Consider the following 24,738-nt stretch of genomic DNA (forward strand, 5'->3'; position numbering starts at 1 on the left):
ACACTTCACCACCACTGAGTGGGCCTCTATGAAGGACATCTGCCACGTTTTGCGTGCCTTCGATTATTCCAAGTGGATGGTGAGTGCAGATGATGCACTAGTCAGCATGACGTCCCCCTTATCTGTCTTCTTCAAAAAACACTGCAAGCACTAAGGGAGGAGGTTTTGGAAGAGGTGGAGGATGAGGAGTCACAAATGCCATCTGCTTCTGGACAGTCTGCGCAACGTGGTTCCTCACAAAGGCCTAGGCAGGGGACACTTTGTGAGGAGGATGAGGAGGAGTCAATGGAGGAGGAAGACATCTCTCCAGAGGAGGGAGGTACACAATGCTCTAGTAGTCAGTATGTAGAGCGAGGGTGGGGTGATGCAGAGCAGGCAGAGATCACGCCTCAAGCAGGGGACAGCGTTTCTTGGCCAGTTGGGAGTCTACAGCACATGGTTTATTTCATGCTGTAGTGCCTGAGAAACGACCGCCGCATCACCCACATTCTCAACACGGCTGATTATTGGGTGTACACCCTCCTAGATCCTCGCTACCAGGACAACTTACAAAGCCTCATAACACCGTTGAACCGGGAGCGTAAAATGCGGGAGTACCAAGACACTCTGGTGCATTCCATCATGTTCTCCATTCCACTCGAGAGCAGTGCTGCTAGTGCTTTACAAAGCAGCTCTGTGCGTCGAGGCAGTGGAGGAAGCACTGCACAAAGAGGGAGCAGAAGCAGCGCCTTAGCACAAGGCAAGACCAGTATGGCCAAAATGTGGCAAAGTTTTGTGTACCCGCAACAAATGTCTACACCATCACAGAGGGCTCCAGTCAGCAGGAGGCAACGTTTCTGTCAGATGGTGACAGACTACATGTCTTGCCCTCTCAATGTACTCCCAGACGGCTCTTCCCCCTTCAAGTTTTGGGTCTCTAAGCTGGATACCTGGCCAGAGCTTAGCCAGTATGCATTGGAGGTGCTGGCTTGCCCTGCTGCTAGTGTATTATCGGAACGCGTCTTTAGTGCCGCAGGTGGTGTACTAACAGACCATTGCATGCGACTATCCTCCGATAATGTTGACCGGCTTACTTTTCTGAAAATGAACAAGGCCCGGTTCTCACCTGAATTTGCCAGTCCTCTTCCAGATTAAATAATTGGTTGGCAACAGTATCCAGGTCTCCTGTTGTGTTCATGTTTCTACCACCTGAACTGTAATCCCTGGGCTCCAACACGACCAGTTGCTGCTCAGAAGTGCCGTCTGCACAGAAAAAAACACTAGCTCCTGTGTTAGTGGGGTTCAGCAAGGCCAGCTGCTCCCCTGCTGTGTGTACGGCAATGTCTCCTGTTCCCTCCACAGTCAAACTACATCAGATATTCAACTTGCTCCAATTAGGCCTCAGCCTACACCATGATTGATCCTGGGCTCCAACACCGCCAGTTGTTGCTCGGAAGTGCCGTCTGCACAGAGAAAAACACTAGCTCCTGTGTAAGTGGGGTTCAGTAACACCAGCTGCTCCCCTGCTGTGTGTCCGGCAATATCTCCTGCTCCCTCCACATTCACCCCGCATCAGATATTAAACTTGCTCCAATTAGGCCTCAGCCTCCTCCATGATTGACCCTGGGCTCCAACACCGCCAGTTGTTGCTCGGAAGTGCCGTCAGCACAGAGAAAAACACTAGCTCCTATGTTAGTGGGGTTCAGTAACGCCAGCTGCTCCCCTGCTATGTGTCCGGCAATATCTCCTGCTCCCTCCACATTCACCCCGCATCAGATATTAAGCTTGCTCCAATTAGGCCTCAGCCTCCTCCATGATTGACCCTGGGCTCCAACACCGCCAGTTGTTGCTCAGAAGTGCTGTCTGCACAGAGAAAAACACTAGCTCCTGTGTTAGTGGGGTTCAGTAACGCCAGCTGCTCCCCAACTGTGTGTCTGGCACTATCTCCTGCTCCTTCACATTCAAACTACATCAGATTTTAAACTTGCTCCAAGTAGGCCTCAGCCTACACCATTATTGATCCTGGGCTCCAACACTGCCAGTTGCTGCTCAGAAGTGCCATCTGCACAGTCAACATATGCTCCGGTGTTATTGGGGTTTAGTAATGTCAGCTGATCCCCAGCTGTGTGTATACGGCAATGTCTCCTGCTCTGTCCACACTCACACAACTAAAGATTTTAAACTTGCTGCAATTAGGACTCTTCCTACACTCTGTTTGAACTGTAATCCCTGGGCTCCAACACCGCCAGTTGCTGCTCAGAAGTGTCTTTGGCACAGGTATTCCTTCCTGGCCAGCCTGGTTCCAGCATGCCAGCTGTTTTCGGGAGGTGTCAACGTCACTTTGTCACCAATACGTTGTCCTGTCGTGTTGCGGTTGGGTTAGCCGACTCTATGGTGCCTGCAATTTAGGTGCTTCCTATGTGGGCTGCAGGTTCTGGCAATAAAGGCTGGTTCCATAATGCCAATAGGACAAGCACCCCCTGTAGGACTGTGGGTTTCGGTAACTGCGGCCAGCTCGCGGCCTTGAAACTTTGTTTTTCTTAGGTACCTTCTGCTACCCATCCGGGTTCCAGCACCGTCAGCTGGTTCTCGGCAGTGCCTTTGGCTTAGGTGCCTCCATCTCGGTATCCAAGTTCCAGCAACGTCTGCTGGTCCTTGGTAGTGCTTTCTAGCACAGGTACCTCCTACTTAGTAACCGGATTCCAGTACCGTAAGCTGGTCCTCGGTAGTGCCATTGGCTCTTGTAGCTTCTGCTACCCATCCGGGTTCCAGCACCATCAGCTGGTCCTCGGTTGTTCCATTGCCTCTTGATCCTTCTGCTGACCCTCTGGGTTCCAGCACCGTCAGCTGGTTCTTGGCAGTGCCTTTGGCTTAGGTGCCTCCATCTCAGTATCCGAGTTCCAGCAACGTCTGCTGGTCCATGGTAGTGCTTTCTAGCACAGGTACCTCCTGCTTAGTAACCGGGTTCCAGTACCGTCAGCTGGTCCTCGGTATTGCCAGTGGCTCTTGCAGCTTCTGCTACCCATCCGGGTTCCAGCACCGCAGCACCGTCAGCTGGTCCTCGGTAATTCCGTTGCCTCTTGATCCTTCTGCTGCCCCTCCGGGTTCCAGCACCGTCAGCTGTTTCTCGGCAGTGCCTTTCGCTTTGGTGCCTCCATCTCGGTATCTGAGTTCCAGCAACGTCTGCTGGTCCTTGGTAGTGCTTTCTAGCACAGGTACCTCCTGCTTAGTCACCGGGTTCCAGTAACGTCAGCTGGCCCTCGGTAGTGCCATTGGCTCTTGTAGCTTCTGCTACCCATCTGGTTCCAGCACCGTCTGATGGTTCTCGGCAGTGCATTTGGCTTAGGTGCCTCCATCTCGGTATCCGAGTTCCAGCAACGTCTTCTGGTCCTTGGTAGTGCTTTCTAGCACGGGTACCTCCTGCTTAGTCACCGGGTTCCAGTACCGTCAGCTAGTCCTCGGTAGTGCCATTTGCTTTTGTTCCTTCTGCTGCCCCTCCGGTTCCAGCACCGTCAGCTGGTTCTCGGCAGTGTCTTTGGCACGGGTACTCCCTCCTGCCCAGCCTGGTTCCAGCACACCAGCTGTTTCCGGGAAGTGTCAACGTCACTTTGTCACCAATACGTTGTCCTGTCATGTTGCGGTCGGGTTAGCCGACTCTATGGTGCCTGCAGTTTAGGTGCTTCCTATGTGGGCTGCGGGTTCTGGCAATAAAGGCTGGTTCCGTAGTGCCAATAGGACTAGCACCCCTTGTAGTACTGTGGGTTTCGGTAACTGCGGCCGGCTCGCGGCCTTGCAACTTTGTTTTTCATGGGTAGCTTCTGCTACCCATCCGGGCTCCAGCACCGTCAACTGGTTCTCGGCAGTGCCTTTGGCTTAGGTGCCTCCATCTCGGTATCTGTGTTCCAGCAATGTCTGCTGGTCCTTGGTAGTGCTTTCTAGCACAGGTACCTCCTGCTTAGTAACCGGGTTCCAGTACCATCAGCTGGTCCTCAGTAGTGCCATTAGCTCTTGTAGCTTCTACTACCCATCCAGGTTCCTGCACCGTCAGCTGGTCCTCGGTAGTTCCATTGCCTCTTGATCCTCCTGCTGCCCCTCCGGGTTCCAGCACCATCAGCTGATTCTCGGCACTGCCTTTGGCTTAGGTGCCTCCATCTCGGTATCCGAGTTCCAGCAACGTCTGCTGGTCCTTGGTATTGCTTTCTAGCACTGGTACCTCCTGCTTAGTTACTGGGTTCCAGTAACGTCAGCTGGTCCTCGGTAGTGCCATTAGCTCTTGTTCCTTCTGCTGCTCCTCCGGGTTCCAGCACCGTCAGCTGGTTCTCGGCAGTGTCAACGTCACTTTGGCACCAATACGTTGTCCTGTCGTGTTGCAGTCGGGTTAGCCGACTCTATGGTGCCTGCAGTTTAGGTGCTTCCTATGTGGGCTGCGGGTTCTGGTAATAAAGGCTGGTTCCGTAGTGCCAATAGGACAAGCACCCCCTGTAGTACTGTGGGTTTCGGTAACTGCGGCCGGCTCGCGGCCTTGCAACTTTGTTTTTCATGGGTACCTTCTGCTACCCATCCGGGTTCCAGCACCGTCAGCTGGTTCTCGGCAGTGCCTTTGGCTTAGGTGCCTCCTTCTCGGTATCCGAGTTCCAGCAACATCTGCTGGTCCTTGGTAGTGCTTTCTAGCACAGGTACCTCCTGCTTAGTCACCGGGTTCCAGTACCATCAGCTGGTCCTCGCTAGTTCCATTGGCTCTTTTTCCTTCTGCTACCCATCCGGGTTCCAGTACCGTCAGCTGGTTCTCGGCAGTTCCTCAGCCTTCTTGTACCTTCTGCTACATTTCCAAGTTCAAACTTTTTGAAATGGTTTTTGGTAGTCACTCTGGATCTCCCTGACGACGACCCTGAAGACCACCCCAAAGAAGACCAAAAAGATGACCCTGAAGAAAATGACCAAGAGAACAAAGAACATGAAGACAACCACCAAGATACAGAACAACAAGAGACAGAAGACCAAGAAGCAGAAGAACAAAAAGCAGAAGAACATTAAGCATAAGACTAAAGATCAGAGCAAAAGATATTATCTAAATTATAAGCAGAAGGAGACTAAGCAGTGTATGGGGGTGAGTCCATTCCTCCTCTGCCCCTGGAAAATGCCTGCTGCTGCAGGCCAAACTGAACGTGGACAAATCCTGTTGTAAATCTTTTGTGACAGGCAGATCGGCTGGTGTAATCTTCAAACTTTTATAGATAACAACTACAGGAATGCCAGTCACAAATAAGAATATGATGAAGAAGAAGAATAGGAAGAAGATGAAGAAGTAGAATATGAAGAATAATAATAGTTAAATAAGTATAAGAAGAATGTAAAAAAAAGAATAATAGGAAGAAGGTGAAGAAGAAGAAGATGAATAAGGTGAAGAAGAAGTTGATGAAAAAGATGCTGCTGCTGCTGAGGATCATGAAGGAGAAAGTGTGGGAGAAGTAAAAAAGAAGGTGAAGAGCATGGAAGTAGTGAAACATACATATCTGACAAAATATAAAAAAGGTTCACATAGTCAATATCTTTGTAACTCCGAACGTCTTAAAAAAAAAAAAATTATTCCTGCTATTCCATTTGATTGGGCTAAACCTCTATGCCTTTAATGTCTCCTCCACCTCCCCCAATACATTCTACATTATTATTAGTTGTTTTTCTTCATGTACAATTAACCTACAAGGAAAGAAAGGGTTTATTTTAATTCCGATATTCCTGTCCCATTGACTTGCAAGATAGGAATCGGCGGTATCCGATACTTTTTGGGTATCGGTCCGATCCAATCTGATCCGATATTTCACGATATCGGAAGGTATCGCTCAACACTAGTCACAAGTAGAGATGAGCGACTTTCCCTTTCTTCGGGTTGAGCCGGGTTCGGACCACCCGACTTTCGCAAAAGTCGAGTCGAACGCAATCGGCCGATTATCGTGAAAAGTTGAAAGCCGACTGAAACACGAAACCCAATGCAAGTCAATGGGGAAGAAAAGTCGGCAGTGAGTGGAGGACAGGAAACACACCTACAGTGCCCATTTTAATGCCAAAAACATCAATTCTTATTACTTAAGCTTGTCAACCTTAATTTACTTTATAATAATAGTTAGGCATTGAAAACTGGGGATTATTTGGCTAAAGTTGTGGGGGGTAGGGCTGGCTCCAGATTTTCGTGGGCCCAGGGCCAAAGAGTGTCACTGGGCTCCTTTAACACATGCCACAATTCATGATCCTCTGATACGGCAGAGAAATAGCGGTATAGTACAATGGAAAATACTTCACTTCTTACATCACATGACTGATATCCATTTTAAATTAGCTCCAAATTAGCTCCAAAAACGGACAGTATATTACTCCATACAGTATTATGGCCACCGCATAGTGCACCATACAGAGTAATGAGGCCCATATATTTCTCCATACAGAATCATTGGTCCCATATAATGTTCGATATAGTATATGATGAGCTCCACATAATGCTACAGTATATGTTGGTCCCCATGGATGAAGCTCCACTGTCTTATGGGCCCAAATAATGCTCCATATATAATGGGCCCCATTTCTAATGCTCCAGTGTATAATGGGCCCTGTAAATGCTGCTCCAGTGTCTGATGTCCCCCATTTGGAAAGCTCCAGCATATGATGGTCCTCACGGATGATGCTCTAGTGTGCGATTGGTCCAAATAATGCTCCATATATAATCTTCCCCATTTACAATGCTCCAGTATATGATGGGCCCCATGGATGATGTTTCAGTGTCTTATGGACCCAAATAATGCTCCATACAGTATATAATGGGCCCCATTTCTAATGCTCCAGTGTATAATGGGTCCTGTAAATGCTGCTCCAGTGTTTGATGTCCACCTTTGGAATGCTCCAGTGTATGGTGGGCCCCATATATCATTCTGCAGAGTATAGTGCTCCCCAAAAATTGCTCCCAACCTTTAAAAAAATTAAATAAGTCTCCTCGCTAGGGAATCCCTGTACTCTGGACTCCTCATTGTCCCCATCTTCCATCTCTCTGCATTTGGACTGTTTAGGCAGAGGGCATACAGACGTGATGTCATCGCGCTCTCTGACCAGAATGTCACTGTCAGGAAATGCGGAAGACGTCACGGCGGTGGAGCAGGGAGAGGTAAGTATTTCAACTTTGCAAGTGCTGTGATCCTGAGCAAGCAGTGGGAGCCCATTCGTTGGCGATGGCACTGGCACAGGGCCCCTCATAGTATGGCGGTGTGTCTGACGGCGGGTGGGCCCTCCCACTGGCAGAGACACTTTTGCGTACTATGAGGGGCCCTGTGCCAGTGCCGTTGCCCATGAGTATGCCCCCCACCTGCTCAAGAAACCTGCACTTTCATCTGCACCTTCCTCTTTGTCACCGTGTAAGGTGGTATGGTATGCGGGAAGGGGAACCTGAGTTTCAGCAGGGTCAGATTCTGGCTGAGTAGAGTGCGAGGGGAATGTAGTGGTCTGGGTTAATGTAGTAGTAGAATCATCTAGCAGTGGCTGGGCATCAGTGCACTTGTGGCGCCCCCAGGAGTACGGTCGCCACAGTGGCATTACCTTCCTCCTAGTGAGTGTGATGTCATGCTTGGGAGCAATGAAGGATCTCTCTAGCAGTTAAACCAACACACAACACAGTTCCCACTCCAGGCCAGCAGGGAGAGCTCTCAACCTGACTGCTGAGAAGCTGCTCTCTGTGGTCGGGAGGAGGGAAGTTAGGGCAGTCTGTGAAGGGAAGGGGAAGTGTGTGGACGTGAGAAGGGGAACTGGAGGATGAGCAGAGTTAAGGCTCACTCCTAGCTGGAGCGCATGGTCTGGATTCCGGTCTCCGAGTTTGTAGGGACACTGACGGTCCTGCAGCAGAAATCGGAGGAAGTAGCAGCTGTAAATGCTCTGTTCCCAACTAAGGCTCTTAGGCCCCAGCAGCGACGTGTTTGAGCCAGAAGGAAAAGGCTTCGGCTGCCTGCCATACGAGAAAGTTCCAAAAGAGAGTCAACAGGGGGAACTTCAGTGAACTCAGTTCTGCGAGTACCTCAGATAAGAGCTAGAACGGAGGTCACACTACCTATCTGCAGAGAGAGAATTCCTAATTTGCTTCCAGGCTGATCAACTCCTTCTCCATCTGTACTCTCGGTCCTGGACGGCACTTACCAAGTATAGGTAAAGGAACTGCACGACTGTGTCTGTCATCTTTCTCCTGCGCCTGGCACATGGCTCTGCTACATCCTGTACTGCACACCATCTACCAACTCTTTCATCTGCCCTGCGACTACGGCCCTACCTGTGCAGGGCTTCTACATCTTAGCTGCACCACAACATCTGTCCCAGAGAAGCGACACTGCAGCACTGGTCAATCTGATCAGAAACCACAGGTGGCGTCACGTATCATTCACCTATAAACTTTATTCACCCCTTTGCATGGACGCCCAGGGCCACGGACCGGGTCACCACCACCGTGACACATCCCTCTGAGACACCGGCCCGGTACCGATTAACCCCATTGCCCTGGCTGGTGACCCACACTCCATGTCAGATTCATCTTGGACTGGGGAATTCACGATTTGACTTGATAACCCAGGCATGGTATGTGAAAAGAGCTCCATGGAGTAATCTGTAGTGTGGCCTGCCGCATCCTTCACTTTTGGTAGGGGTGAAGGACACAAGGAAAGGTGTTGTTCCTGACCAGGAGCCTCCACAGATGACTCAGTGTTTTATTTTTTGAAATTTCAGAAGAGGAGGCGATAGAGCTGGAGGCTGTGTCAGCAATGTAAGCCAAAACTTGCTCCTGAAGCTCCGGCTTTAAAAGCGGTTTACCTACTCTCAGAAAAGGGAGCCTTCGAGGCCTTGTGGAGCCAGACGATGACGCAGGCTCAACACCTCCTTCCTTAGGTGCTATTGTGCTTTTGCCACTACCAGCAGATCCACCACCACCACCACCATCAGTACCAGCTGTCATGTCCACAGTCTCTTCCACCATACTTCCTCATTTTTGGGAAAATGTACCCAAAATACCACCAGTTATATGGTACTGTAAAACAAGGTACAAGGTGTATTTAGTATTGGTGAGATTTTAGGAGGTTGAACTATTATCTCTGGCCCACTATAGATTACACCTCAATGTAACAGGCTGAAATTGGTTGGTGTATGACAAGGTACAAGGTGTATATAGTATTGGGGAGAATTGGAAGCTCCCTAGAGATTTTAGTCGTCTGAACTATTATCTCAGACCAACTATAGATTACACCTCAATTTAACAGGCTGGAATAGGCTGGTGTATGACAAGGTACAAGGTGTATATAGTATTCCCTAGAGATTTTAGGAGACTGAACTATTATCTCAGGCCCACTATAGATTACACCTCAATTTAACAGGCTGAAATTGGCTGGTGTATGACAAGGTACAAGATGTGTATATAGTATTGGTGAGAATTTTAATCTCCCTCGAGATTTTAGGAGGCTGACAATGATGCTCTCAGTCCAAGTATGGCAGCAGGCAGCCTAATAAGCAGGACTGCTGTACACAAAAGTGTGGAAAAATGAACGCTTGGTAACTGTGCAGAAAAGAGGAATAAAAGTATTTTTGCTTTTAAAAAAGCAGTTTGCACAGCAGTGTGCAAACAGCAATGCAGCACTCAGGGAGCCTTTTAAGGCAGCCTAATAACCAACAGAGCTGATGCACACAAATATAGCCTCCCCTGTCACTGCACACAAACTGTTGTGTTGTACAGTGAAAATCGCTACCAGCAGAAGCAGTTTTTTTTCCTTCTTCCCTGCCTAACGCTCTCCCTTATTCAGAATCAGCAGCAGCAACCTCTCCCTGTGCTAAGATCGTCAGAAGTAAGATGGCGGTCGGCGTGCACTCCCTTTTATAGCCCCTGTGACGCCACACAAAGCAAGCCAATCACTTGCATGCCCTTCTCAAAAATGGTGGTGACCGATGCCCATGTCATCGCGTTGCCCACAGTGTGCGTCCTCCATCATTGGCTGAAAAAGGCGCTGGAAGCATCATTTGAAATGCAACTTTGGCGCTCTGGTCTCCGACCTCATGGCCGACCTCACGCTATGGTCGGGTTTCGTTTCATGAAACCCGACTTTTGCGAAAGTCGGCGACTTATGAATTTCACCGATCCGTTTCACTCAACTCTAGTCACAAGGATTTCTTTAAAGATCAGGCATTCAATTTTTGATTATGGGGAACGTGTCCTCAGAAGATGACCTATTTAATTAAAACATTCAAGTTGAACATACATTTTAAGTATTTTTACAGATGTTTTTATTTAATTTTTGTACTATTAATATTTAAATACTCTCACAAGTCAATGAGTATCTCCAGTCTATTGCTTCATATGGTCATGGTATTGCTGTCTGGCATATCTCTAAGTAATGTTAGTATCTTTAGCAAGGTGGCTACCCCCTAATTATGTACACAGAATAGAAAAAAATAAAAATAAAAGCAGACTGTAACATACCGTATACACAAACACATATATACTGTATATAGTGGGGGAAATAAATTATTATTACACTGCTGATTTTTGCAAGTTTTTCCACCTACAAAGAATAACCACCACACCAAAAGAGAAAAAGGAGACCCAAAAGTTACTAAAGGTAATACTGGTATATTTACCAATAGATAATTGGACATATGTTAAGGGACAGTCGCAATTTTACCAAAAATTAAACAAACAAAAAAGACAACATGCGACCATAAGTCCCATTTAAAATAATTTTTATTAATATATCATGATATATATCAAAATTTAAAATCAGGTACCCATATAGTAAATGCATTTTATACACTAGCTAAAATTTATATAGATAAGGGCAGTACCCTCCAGGTATATGTAATAAAAATTACATAATAGTGCAAACCATAATTAAAATAAAATATATATATATATATGCAACATTATGTGAACGTGAACCTTTAATATACAACAATAAAGTGCATTCAAAATCTCATAATAAATAGTGCTATACAAAATTATACGAAATAATATCACAATGTGCAAAATACAAACTATTGTGCAATATTATATTCATACACTAGGTGTCAGTGTGCCCATATACATTATATAAGTAAATAACAAGAACCACCATGTGACCAGGAGCAGTCAAAACAGTATTTATTGTAAGTTTATACTACTTTTATTTGTGAGTTTCACTTCTATTTTTTGCACTGCTTCATTTTGGTCTGTTAACATACACATTTTAGAGGAACACGTGTACAGTCCCAGAGCGAAGACAAATACACCAAAACATGCAGACAGAGTGGTAGAATATCCACTCACACACACTGAACCTGAATGATACTAGCGTACCCGCGTGCGCTGCTGAGAGCCTGTTAAACCCTAGGCTCCGCCCCAAACACTCACGCCCAGCCGCCCGTGACAACGCTCGCAGGCCAATCTGAAAATGCCACTTCACCAAAGCAGCTAACGTCCGACCACCAATAAGAGGACTCCACATCACAGTCATGCTCAGTAAGGTGATCTCTAGACTTGGATTCCAAAGCGAAAGGCTGCACCTGAATATCACTAGTTACCATAGGCTTGGCTGGACAACCAGCAGTAACCAAATGTATACCACGAGCCTGAGCAAAATGCTGGGCACGGACCAGAATGGGAGACCACAGCACCAGATAATGCTTGGGATCTGTCCCACACAGTAGGAGAATCCCAGTGCCTAACAGGAGAGATAAGTAATTTTCATCATAGATACACATCAACTGTGAGACAGAATCTTAAGAAAATCACATTGTATGATTTTTACATAATTACTTTGCATTTTATTGCATGAAATAAGTATTTGATACAATAGATAAACAAAACTTTGATTCCAAGAACATAGAGATCAGACGTTTCCTATAGTTCTTGACCAAGTTTGTGCACACTGCAGCAGGGATTTTGGCCTATTCCTCCATACAGATCTTCTCCAGATCTTTCAGGTTTCGGAGCTGTCGCTGGGCAATATTGAGTTTCAAAGATTTTTTTTTACACACCCACTGCGAGCTAGCCATACCATACAGAAATAAAAGGGCTAGGAACAGGAGAACACCAATGTGGCAAATAACGATGTAAAAAGGGCAATAAATAACAATAAGAAAACCAAGGTAGCAACAGGAAAAATGATCCCTAAAACTTCACTTTTAATCAAATTTTAAAATCTGGACAATCCCAGTTCATGGGGACTAGGGTAATAAACAAACACCAGACACAGAATAATAAATACTCCGGGCCACTAAACTCGCCCTAATAGGCCCTAGCAGTCCCCGCCTAGCCACGGAGGTTGGCACCCTAATTGTAGACGATAGTGGCGCCCCCGCTCAACGTCGGTGACCCTAATACACCCTAGGAGACCCTAGTCCACGGCGAGGATACACAGAAAAACACAAACACACAATAAACACCCGAAAAAACCCCTGGTGGAGAGACTGTATAATGTCTCTAAGATAGTTGACTTATCTCGTACTAGAATCATGGGCATATAAACCCACCCTGAATAATATCTCGTAGTAAAAAAGACTGATATATAGCAGCTTTTGATGACTTATCTCGTAATAAAAAAGGCTTATGCTGCAAAAAATGACAGACCAGATATAGCCCCCAAAAAAAGAAAAAAGAAAAAACGTTTATACAGTAAAAAGTGCAGCCACAATAATGCACAATGCAAGCACTTCAGGTTAAATAACCACAAAAAAAAAAATCCACCAGATGGAAATTAGTGGCATAGAAATATACAGAACGCTTCTTAAGTCATGAATAGTGGACATAATAGTCCTACATGTAAACAATGACGGCAATAAAGAACATTCCCTGATTAAAGGGTTACCCTAATACAAAAATATTTTGCCATCCATCAGACAATAGGTCTACCAGCGTTATGAGATTATTGATACTTATCAGCCATCAGAAGATATGAGGCCCAGCCCGACGCGTTTCCCCCTCCTAAATGTCGAGGGTTCATCAGGGGCAAAGAAGAAAAGGGGATTCCATCACCCCGGCCGAAAGATCAGTGCAATGTGCGGCGTCTATTCCGTGTCTCTGAGGCTCATATTTACCGCGTTCTAACTGTGACATCACTTCCGGTGACGCGCCGTGATCACGTGTGGTATAAGCGGTAATCTCATTGGAGGGGATTTCGAAGCATGAAACACCAGAAACGTCACTTCCGCAATGCTCACACATAGTGGGGAAGAGTTTTGATGGACACCATCCTGCCTCCTATCCAACACCAGCGGCGTCACTTCCGGACTTATACCCCGGAACTTGCGCTTCCTATACATCGCCTCTTATATCACCAAAATCGTATCAAAACATAAGGGAGAATCATGTAGCAGTTCATAATTTTAGATAAGCGCTACAAAATATAATATTATAATCATATACCATTACGAGAAATAATGACTCAGTAAAAAAATTCCAGGACATCTCCAAAAAATGTAATAAGGATATCAACTAGAAAGATATATAAAGATATCCCTTATGGGTAGAAGAACGGACTATAGCATTACTCTTCATAACAGAGCACTAAAGAGACCTCTATGTATCCAAAAGAAAAAATAATAAATAATAAATGACAAAATAGCACAATAGGCACAAAAAATAGCATACTAGATTTGTCGAGTACCATCCTATAGGAAACTAGTAAAATTCAGCTGCTCATTTAAACCATTAGGGCTTTGTGATTCAAGCCAGAAAATCCAACGCATCTCGCGTTGTAGGATTTTCTTGTCCCAATCCCCCTGTCTTGCCACGTGTTGAACTCTCTCAATAACACAGAAACCAATCTGCTTCTCGTCCCCACCATGAATGAAGTTAACATGGCGTGCTAATGGTGTATCTCTCTTATGTCTGATGTCCCCCAGATGTTCACCAATACGTATGCGGAGCTCACGTTTAGTTTTGCCCACATAGTCTCGGGGACAAGAACACTTGCATAAGTAGACAACCCCTGCAGTTTTGCAGTTCGCAAATGAATTCATTTATATATCCTTTTCGTGTAAGCACTAGAAAAGGTTTTCGAGGGTATAACATACTTGCAGAAACTACAATGTCCACATCTAAATGTTCCAACCTGCCTATTTGTTAGCCATGTTCCCTCCTTCTTATGAGGTTCAAGATGACTCTTTACCACTACGTCTCTGATAGATTTACCCCTTCTATAGACGAGAAGCAGATTGGTTTCTGTGTTATTGAGCGAGTTCAACCCGTGGCAAGACAGGGGGATTGGGACAAGAAAATCCTACAACGTGAGACTTCAGATTTAATTTTTTTTATTTTACCAAGGGTAACAGGAGAAATTGGACTGAAAAAGTTATTGTGAAGTTTGTCCTGAGTACGCTGATACCCCATATGTGGGAGGGAACCACTGTTTCGGCGCATGGCAGTGCACAGAAGGGAAGGAGCGCCGTTTGACTTTTTCAATGCAAAATTGGCTGGAATTCAGATCGGACGCCATGTCACGTTTAGAGAGCCCCTGATGTACCTAAACAGTGGAAACCCCCCACAAGTGACCCAATTTTGGAAACTAGACCGCCCAAGAAACTTGTCTAGATATGTGGTGAGAACTTTGAACCCACAAGGGCTTCACAGAAGTTTATAACGTACAGCAGTACAATTAAAAAATCATATTTTTTCGACAAAAATGATCTTTTCACCCCCAATTTTTATTTTTCCAAGGGTAACAGGACCCTAAAAGTTATTGTGCAATTTGTCCTGAGTACGCTGATACCCAATATGTGGGTGTAAACGACTATTTGGGCGCATGGCAGAGCTCGGAAGGGAAGCAGCGCCATTTGACTTTTTTGGCTGGAATTGAGATCGGACACCATGTCGCGATTGGAAAACCCCTGATGTACCAAAACAGTGGAAACCCCCCACAAATGACACCATTTTGGAAACTAGACCCCCCCAAGGAACTTATCTAGATGTGTGGTGAGCACTTTGAACCCCCCAGTGCTTCACAGAAGTTTATAACGACCAGGCATGAAAATAAAAAAATCGTATTTTATCCACAAACATGATCTTTTAGTCACCAATTTTTTTATTTTCCCAAGGGTACCAGGAGAAATTGGTCCCCAAAAGTTGTTGTCCAATTTGTCCTGAGTATGCTGATACCCCATATGTGGGAGAAAACTACTGTATGGGCACACGTCAGGGCTCGGAAGGGAAGTAGTGACGTTTTGGAATGCAGACTTTGATGGAATGGTCTGCGGGTGTCATGTTGCATTTGCAGAGCCCCTGATGTACCTAAACAGTGGAAACCCCCCACAAGTGACCCCATTTTGGAAACTAGACCGCCTAAGGAACTTATCTAGATGTGTGGTGAGCACTTTGAACCCCCCCAGTGCTTCACAGAAGTTTATAACGACCGGGTGTGAAAATAAAAAAATCGTATTTTTTCAACAAACCTGATTTTTAGTCCCCATTTTTTTATTTTCCCAAGGGTAACAGGAGAAATTGGACCCCAAAAGTTGTTGTCCAATTTGTCCTGAGTACGCTGATACCCCATATGTGGGAGAAAACTGCTGTATGGGCACACGTCGGGGCTCGAAAGGGAAGTAATGACGTTTTGGAATGCAGACTTTGATGGAATGCTCAGCGACACAGACGCGGTATCTGGTCACAGGAGTGGCCCTAGCTGACGGCACCAACTCCGTCTAGACCTACCGTGGACATCTGGAAAATCGGGCGTTGCAAGTGTGAACGCACCTACTGCTGCAACTGCAGCGCGGCGATAACTAAGCCGCTGAAGAAACACTGCTGTCAAGCAGGCGCAAGCTGACGCTAGCTGCTGAGCGCTGGAGCAAAGGCGCGCTGGCGCTAGTACTGCTCTAACTCAAACTCTCACACATTCATAATAACCAAGGAATGGTGGTTTCAAATGAGTTATTCACCAATCCATGCATCCTTCAACAAACATACAGCAGCAAGTATGACTATACTAGCTCATGGCGGAACAGCCATGCATGCTTTTTATAGCGTACAGGACCTGCTGGAAATCTCCAGAACTCCAATAGGAGCCAATAGGATTCAGAGCAGGATCTGAGCACCTGACTCTCGAACTCCAATAGGAGCTCGTCCTGTGAGCATGCTCAGAAGCTGGCACAAAGGACTTAGCCTCTGGAGATAAATGTGAGGACCTGGGTTTCTGCATAGGTATGGCAGAACTCAGATTCCTAACATTACCCCCCCTGAGCCTTCCGACCCACAAGCCTGTGCCCCACAGTGGCGTAGGTCTTAGACTCGTCCGATGGCGAGGCTGGTGTCCTGGTAGGTGGCACGATAACCCGGGACACGTGGAAGGCATCGGTGGAGGCAGGATCACCAGGTCTCAGAAGGGACACCTGGGAGATGGCAGGAGCGGGAGTGACAGTTGAACGCCGCCGTGTGTCGACGGTCGTCGCCACACTCTGCCTAGGAAGGCTATGCCGAACACATGAGGTGCATGCCTGAATGTACCTCTTAACGTCCCAAGCTCTGTGTGGCCACCAATACGCACCAGCCAACAGCTTCGTGGTTTGCATATATCCACGATGGTTGTGCGCATTGGGCGCGTGTGCCCATGCGAGAATCTTAGGCCAGAGATGAGGAGGGACAAAGGTCTCGTCGTCCGGCACGGAATCCGAGCATTGCGGGGCGCTGTCTTCCTAGGAAGCAGCGTGTAAACGGTGACAACCCCAAACGGACTCCTGAGCTGAAGGTGTATTAAACGTGGCACGAGACACCTCCATGGGCTCTGGGGGTAGAACCTCTGGTACAGGCAATTCCAGAGGCAGAAAAAATTCGGGAGCCGGAGTGCCTCTCCGTTTGGAATGGGCACGCTCCAAACTGCCCTCAGAAAAACGGAGGTCAATGCATGAGGAGATCGATATTAACTCCTCCAGGCTAGTAGGGATCTCTCTTGTAGACAGAGCATCCTTGACATGCTCTGCTAATCCCCTCCAAAATACAGGGATGAAGGCCCTATCAGACCACTCCAACTCGGACGCCAGTGTCCGAAAACGTACGGCATACTGGCTCACCGAGAGGGATCCCTGAGTGAGTGCGAGTAGTTGTAGAGAGGTGTTGTGCGTGACCCGAGGATCGAGGAACACCTGCTTGATAGCCATAAGCATGTGAGCTGCGGTCCGAATATAGGGATCGCCATGCTCCCACAAAGGCGTAGCCCATTCCAGAGCCTTGCCCTACTGTAGGGATATGATAAATGCCACCTTGGCCCATTCCGTGGGGAATTGCGCAGTTAGCAGCTCCAGATGGATTGAGCACTGGCTGATAAAACCCCTGCAGGGGGTGCCATCGCCGTAAAACTTATCGGGCAACGGGAGGCGGGTAACTGTCGGCGCAAGGGTGGACACGGACAGACACGCTACCGCATCGGTTAAAGCCTGGACAGCAGCATCAGTGGCTTGAGCAGCAGAGAGAGACTTCCCAAGAGCGGCCACCCGGTCGCCAAGCTGCTTAATGCACTGCAGAAGCTGCTGCTGTTCTGCCATCACTAGCCAGACCCTGGCGCTAGTATAATGTTAGGAGTGGTAGAACGCACTAAATAAAATTAAAAATAAAGTGTGTTCACCGCTCGGGGTCCACCGTGCGGTAGATGGTAAGATCGCTGCTAGGTGGTGGCAGAAGGTATCTGGCGGTAGAGTGCACAGGGTTCAGACTTCACCCAGGTGCACTGAGCAAGCTCTGTTGCACTCACAGAGCAGCAAGGATAAGCACATGAACAGAATGCTGGAGCAAGCTCTGTTTGACTCGCAGAGCTGCAAGCATGCACAAGCTCTGTTGCACACATAGAGCTGCAAGCATACACAAGCTCTGTTGCACACACAGAGCTGCAAGCATACTCAAGCTGTTACACACACAGAGCTGCAAGCATATACACATGTGCAATAATGCTGAGTCTGTTTAAATGTCACAGGAGCTCAGCGACACAGACGCGTTATTTGGTCACAGGAGTGGCCCTAGCTGACGGCACCAACTCCGTCTAGACCTACCGTGTTAGAAGCAACAAGGCACTCTTCAAATGAATGGTAGTAGGTGCACAAGTAGGGTCTCCAGCCCACGTAATATTATGAAAAAAACTTGGCACTCAAATGGCAAAGTGGATTAGATCCTTTGTTTTATTTGCATCCAAATTGTATGTTATGTTAAACGTTTTCGATCCAACAAACGGATCTTCATCAGAACTTCTCTAAAAAGCATATATACAAAAATAGAAAACAAATCTATGTTATTGAGTATCATATTTAGAGAAGATAACAAACATTACAATGCATACTTCAAGAAACAAGGTTGAGCTATTTATCAAGGAATATAAATCTTGTCAAACAGAATCTTGAAGGTGAATTCCAGGTGTGAAGTGATCCGTGAGGTAAGGTATTGTCAGGACTCTGGACACTTTTGCTATGTTCTGGAATTTTGCCCTTCTCCAAGATGGTGGTCGGGCCTTCATGTGTTCCTGTCTGCTGCCTTTAAGACTCCACCCCAGTCATTAATCAATGCTGGAGTATTCTGCCTGTGTTCCTTTGAGTACTGGGTTGTCCTGGCTTCACAGCTGCTGTAGCCTGCTGAGGTTGTTCCATTCGTGGTTGCTTCAAGAGACTATACTGCACACCTCTGCTGCTGCCCGCTCCACAGCCGCTGGCTGTCTCCGCTGCTCTGCTGTCTCGTTACCCGCTGCCACCTGATCGGTGAGACTTACTGTTTGCTCCGTCCTAAAGAATCTACCGTGTGCTTGCTACTTGTGGTTCTGCGATTCCGGCTGACTCAGCGGCCGTGCCGTGCCCTAACCGGACCAGGGTTAGGGTACCCACTGGATAGACTTTCTGAGAACTATACCGTACTGATAACGGCATCTGTTTCCATAGTGGCCGGTTATAACATTCTGGACTTTGTTTCTAAACTATGCTCCAAGCATTCGATACTTTGAAAAGCGTATACCCTGCAACTGGCCGCTGACCCCTAGCGGCAGTTTATTGACTTTTGTGTTTGCCTTGTTCACACTGTGCACGCATGGTTTTGCTGTGTTCTTATAAACTTGATTCACTTAACTCTGGACTCTGCTGTGATTGTGCTTCTTGCCAAGAGACCCCTGTAGTATCCACTATAGTTGTTACAGGTATATAAATCCGTGTTAAGGAGATATCCGCCAAAAACCTACCGTGGACGTCTGGAAAATAGGGCGTTGCAAGTGTGAATGCACCTAGTGCTGCAACTGCAGCGCGGCGATAACTAAGCCGCTGAAGAAACGCCACTGTCAAGCAGGCGCAAGCTGACACTAGCTGCTGAGCGCTGGAGCAAAGGCGCGCTGGTGCTAGTACTAGCTCTAACTCAAACTCTCACACATTTGTAATAACCAAGGAATGGGGGTTTCAAATGAGTCATTCACCAGTCCATGCATCCATCAACAAACATACAGCAGCACGTATGACTATACTAGCGCATGGCGGAACAGCCATGCGCTTTTTATAGCGTACGGGACCTGACCGAAATCTCCAGAACTCCAATAGGAGCCAATAGGATTCAGAGCAGGACCTGAGCACCTGACTCCCGAACTCCAATAGGAGCTCATCCTGTGAGGATGCTCAGAAGCTGGCACAAAGGACTTAGCCTCTGGAGATAAATGTGAGGACCTGGGTTTCTGCATAGGTATGGCAGAACTCAGATTCCTAACACCCTGTTGAAGAACAAAGAACAGAGAAGAAAGAAGACAAGACTGAAGAAAGAAGAGAGACAAGTGTAAGTGTTTTGATAATTGATCCCTGATCTCTCGTCATCCACCCCAATCCCCCTCTTCCCCCCCTTTCCCCCTTCCTCCTCTTTTTACCCCTCCACTCCCCCTTTGTGCCACCTTGGTGCGCACATCCAGCAGCCGCCGAGCGTTGATTGATGATGCATTTCACTGATCAGCACTGGTGCCTGTTGTTTTACAACCCTCTTTGCGCCACCCCCAGGTGCACATCCAGCAGCTGCCGAACTTTGATAAGTGACGCAGTTCACTCATCATAGCTCGTGTCTGCTGTTTTCCATTTTTCTTTCTCATTCCCCTTGCGCCACCCCTGTGCGCACATCCAGCAGCTGCTGAACTTTGATAGTGATGCAGTTCATTTATGAGAGCTTGTGTCTGCTGTTTTAGGCACATTTCTTCTTCGCCACCTCCGTGCACACATCTAGCAGCCGTGGAACTTTGACAAGTGACGCAGTTCACTTATCAGAGCTCGTGCCTATTGTTTTACACTTTTCTTTTAACAGACATTTTTTTTCTCCCTAGGTATGTTTTTTTCTTTTAGCTTTTTCTTTTGAGACAGAAGATTACACCAAGCGCTATCCCCCCCACTCACAAACAGTTAAAAATAAAGTACTTACAATTACCGTATTCATAAAAAAAAAGTTCCGCCTCTCCTGTTCGTCCCATTCATCCCAACAATACTATTCAGTGGAGGAGGCATATGCTTTCCTTGCCTCCGACACTGATAGCGAGGGAGAGGATCCCACATTTCTTTATTTTTCAGATTCGTCATCCTCATACTCTTCTTCCTCCTCATCTTCCTCCTCAGGTCATGCTGTACCACCACACAGACTTCCCAGGACAGAGGATGAGGCAGCACCAACCATACCAGAAGATGAAGATGAACCAGCGCACCCCATTGCAGACCCTGTATCAATCTCACCTCCCAAAAATTATGAGCCACTGATTCCTGATTTTGTGGCAGAATCAGGAATCAAGTTTGACACCACCGGCCTCACAGAACTAGACTTTTTCAAAGTCTTTTTCTCTGAGGAATTTGTTAACCTGATGATGGGCCAAACTAATTTATATGCTCATCAATTTTTGGCACAAAACCCCGGATCATCATTTTCTAACTGGTCTCCTATAGGCGCAGTTGAAATGATGCAGTTTTGGGGCCTGGTCCTTCACATGGTGATCCTGAAGAAGCCAGAACTTTGGCAATATTGGAGTCTTGATGTTTCATACAACACTTCAGTATTCCAAATAGTCATGGCCCAGACACGTTTTGAGGCCATCCACAAATTCCTGCATTATACCAATAATGCACAGTGTCCCCTATGAGATTACCCCAACTTTGACAGTCTGATCAAAGTTCCACGTGTCATCGAACACTTCAACAAAAAGTTTGCTGAAGTGTACATGCCCCAAAGGGATGTCTGCGTGGATGAGTCCTTATTTCATTTTATGGGAAGGCTCAAATTCTGTCAGTACCTGCCCAGAAAGAGGGCCAGGTACGGAATTAAACTCTACAAGCTGTGTGAGAGTACCTCAGGGTACACCCACAGGTTTAAAGTTTACAAAGGGAAGGACACCCGGATTGAACCCCCTGAATGCCCACCTGTCCTGGGAGTGAGAGGAAAAATTGTGTGGGATTTGGTGCTCCCACTGCTGGATAAAGGTTATCATCTCTACACAGATAATTTTTATACCAGCATCCTACTCTTCAAATCCATTTCTAAGTGAGGTACCGCAGGCTGCGTTACTGTCCGCAAAAATCAGAGAGGCCTCCCGAAAACACTACTTGTTGCAAAAAAAGGGGGAGACAAAAAAGCGCAATAGGGTCTTATCCACGTTACAAAAGACAGTATATCATGAAATATGCTCACCTGGTTAGGATGAGATAAGAGCGTGTAGGTAGCGGCTGCTGCAGATCCACAGGTCTTCAGTGACCAAAGAAATGATGAATCCAAAGGGTGTACACAGAAAGCTTTTAATCATTGGGTGGGGTTATAAGGAGCTCAGCATTCAGAGAACTGGTAGAACTGCAGATTAAACAGTGATCTTAGAACTGCAGACGGAAACTGTTTCTGCCATAGTGCTTACTGGCAAAGTGGTAGTTTGTAACGTGTAGATTCTCACATTTAATGCAAGAGTAATCATCAAAATTGTAAACTGTTAATGTAGTTACAAATTCAATAATGATAGTTTATCTTATTTTATCTTATTTTGCAGTCATAGGTAGCTCGTGGTTTGATCATATAAGGGGCTGGTACCAGCACAAGGAGGATTTTGACATACTTTTCTTGACATATGAGGACATGATAAAGGTAATTAAAATCATGACATTATACAAAAATATGTCCATTCCTAGGGCATCCAGTAGAATTTGTACCTATATAAAGATTTTATTGCGAAATACCTACAATTTGACAATTGTGATGAGCAGTTTCTTATTCTTTTCCAATAAGTATGTTGAAATGTACGTCCATTTTTTAATTTAAGCTAAAATGCACAACTATTGTGTCTGACCGTGCAGAGACAAGGTCTGATCACACCACAACTCCTGGGCAGGGAGGCAAACAAAAGAAACTATACAGATATTTCAGAACAGGGTCGCAGCTGATTCTTTCTGTATGGTAGAGCATTTCACTGCTTGTTTTTATACAATATTTTACCTCAAAAAAAGATTCATCTGTGACCACGTGCTGTCCCGTCTGTATGCTCTTTTGCAAGGGCACACTTATAAGATTATCTCAGCACAAGAACATTTTTATAAACATATCCAATTGTGGAGTTTATTTTTATTCCAAGAATTTAATTCTTTATCTTTGCCAAATTTTCATACAAAATTATGTTTTCATAGAAGTAATTTGCAGTAAATCACAAGTGCTGCAATGCCTTCAATTGCCCTGAAAAAACATCTGTAACACTGCTGAGGTCTTTTGAGACTTTATTGAACTCTTATCAAGTTCTTAGAGAAGCACTCCCATCAAAGTTTTTATCCTCTTAATACATTGCAATCATCATATTACAGTTGGGCCAAAACTATTGACACCCCTGCAATTCTGTCAGATAATACTCAGTTTCTTCCTGAAAATGATTGCAAACACAAATTCTTTGGTATTATTATCTTCATTTAATTTGTCTTAAATAAAAAAACACAAAAAGAATTGTCCTAAAGCCAAATTGGATATAATTCCACACCAAACATAAAAAAGAGGGTGGACAAAAGTATTGGCACTGTTCGAAAAATCATGTGATGCTTCTCTAATTTGTGTAATTAACAGCACCTGTAACTTACCTGTGGCACCTTACAGGTGTTGACAATAACTAAATCACACTTGCAGCCAGTTGACATGGATTAAAGTTGACTCAACCTCTGTCCTGTGTCCTTGTGTGTACCACATTGAGCATGGAGAAAAGAAAGAAGACCAAAGAACTGTCTGAGGACTTGAGAAACCAAATTGTGAGGCAGCATGAGTAATCTCAAGGCTACAAGTCCATCTCCAAAGACCTGAATGTTCCTGTGTCTACCGTGCGCAGTGTCATCAAGAAGTTTAAAGCCCATGGCACTGTGGCTAACCTCCCTAGATGTGGACGGAAAAGAAAAATTGACAAGAGATTTCAACGCAAGATTGTGCGGATGTTGGATAAAGAACCTTGACTAACATCCAAACAAGATCAAGCTGCCCTGCAGTCCGAGGGTACAACAGTGTCAACCCGTACTATCTGTCGGCGTCTGAATGAAAAGGGACTGTGTGGTAGGAGACCCAGGAAGACCCAACTTCTTACCCCGAGACATAAAAAAGCCAGGCTGGAGTTTGCCAAAATTTACCTGAAAAAGCATAAAACTTTTTGGAAGAATGTTCTCTGGTCAGATGAGACAAAAGTAGAGCTTTTTGGGCAAAGGCATCAACATAGAGTTTACAGGAGAAAGAAAGAGGCATTCAAAGAAAAGAACACGGTCCCTACAGTCAAACATGGCGGAGGTTCCCTGATGTTTTGGCGTTGCTTTGCTGCCTCTGGCAGTGGACTGCTTGACCGTGTGCATGGCATTATGAAGTCAGAAGACTACCAACAAATTTTGCAGCATATTGTAGGGCCCAGTGTGAGAAAGCTGGGTCTCCCTCAGAGGTCATGGGTCTTCCAGCAGGACAATGACCCAAAACACACTTCAAAAAGCACTAGAAAACGGTTTGAGAGAAAGCACTGGAGACTTCTAAGGTGGCCAGCAATGAGTCCAGACCTGAATCCCATAGAACACCTGTGGAGAGATCTAAAAATGGCAGTTTGGAGAAGGCACCCTTCAAATATCAGGGACCTGGAGCAGTTTGCCAAAGAAGAATGGTCTAAAATTCCAGCAGAGCATTGTAAGAAACTCATTGATGGTTACCGGAAGCGGTGGGTCGCAGTTATTTTGGCTAAAGGTTGTGCAACCAAGTATTAGGCTGAGGGTGCCAATACTTTTGTCTGCCCCATTTTTGGAGTTTTGTGTGAAATGATCAATGTTTTGCTTTTTGCTTCATTCTCTTTTGTGTTTTTTTAATTTAAGACAAATTAAATGAAGATAATAATACCAAAGAATTTGTGTTTGTAATCATTTTCAGGAAGAAACTGAGTATTATCTGACAGAATTACAGGGGTGTCAATACTTTTGGCCACAACTGTATATAGCCCTGTGTACTTACAATTACTCATGTTGACTTTCTATCCAGTAAATTGCTTTCTTTTCTATGCTCTGTTTAGAAACAGTAAGTTTCTCTTTTCCCTGCATAAATCATTCCACTCTTCAACTCCTAACTCAGCTGCTGCCTGACCAAGCCCTGACTTTTGCAGTGGCTTATGACTCATACAGGGATAATTGAATCATTCTACATGCAGCTTAGAAGAATTCTCTTAATCAGCTTTTAATCAAGTGATGTCATAGAGAAAATGGAAAACAGAATATGTTAACTGGGTAGAAAGGTAAAATAAGCAATTGAAAGTACACAATGCTATTAAATATGAT

The 24,738-nt window shown here is 45.8% G+C and overlaps 1 protein-coding gene across 1 annotated transcript in view; it reads left to right on the forward strand.

Moving 5' to 3' along the window:
• Window positions 1-24,738, forward strand: part of LOC141089503 (amine sulfotransferase-like) — a 110,317-nt gene that overhangs the window by 75,200 nt on the left and 10,379 nt on the right. The window contains exon 5 of the mRNA XM_073575958.1: window positions 21,963-22,057. Coding sequence (XP_073432059.1) covers window positions 21,963-22,057 — 95 coding nt within the window. The remainder of the gene's footprint in view (window positions 1-21,962; window positions 22,058-24,738) is intronic.

The sequence above is a fragment of the Dendrobates tinctorius genome, unplaced genomic scaffold (genome assembly GCF_039654945.1).
Source record: "Dendrobates tinctorius isolate UK_male_01 unplaced genomic scaffold, ASM3965494v1 ptg000046l, whole genome shotgun sequence".
Lineage (NCBI taxonomy): Eukaryota > Metazoa > Chordata > Amphibia > Anura > Dendrobatidae > Dendrobates > Dendrobates tinctorius.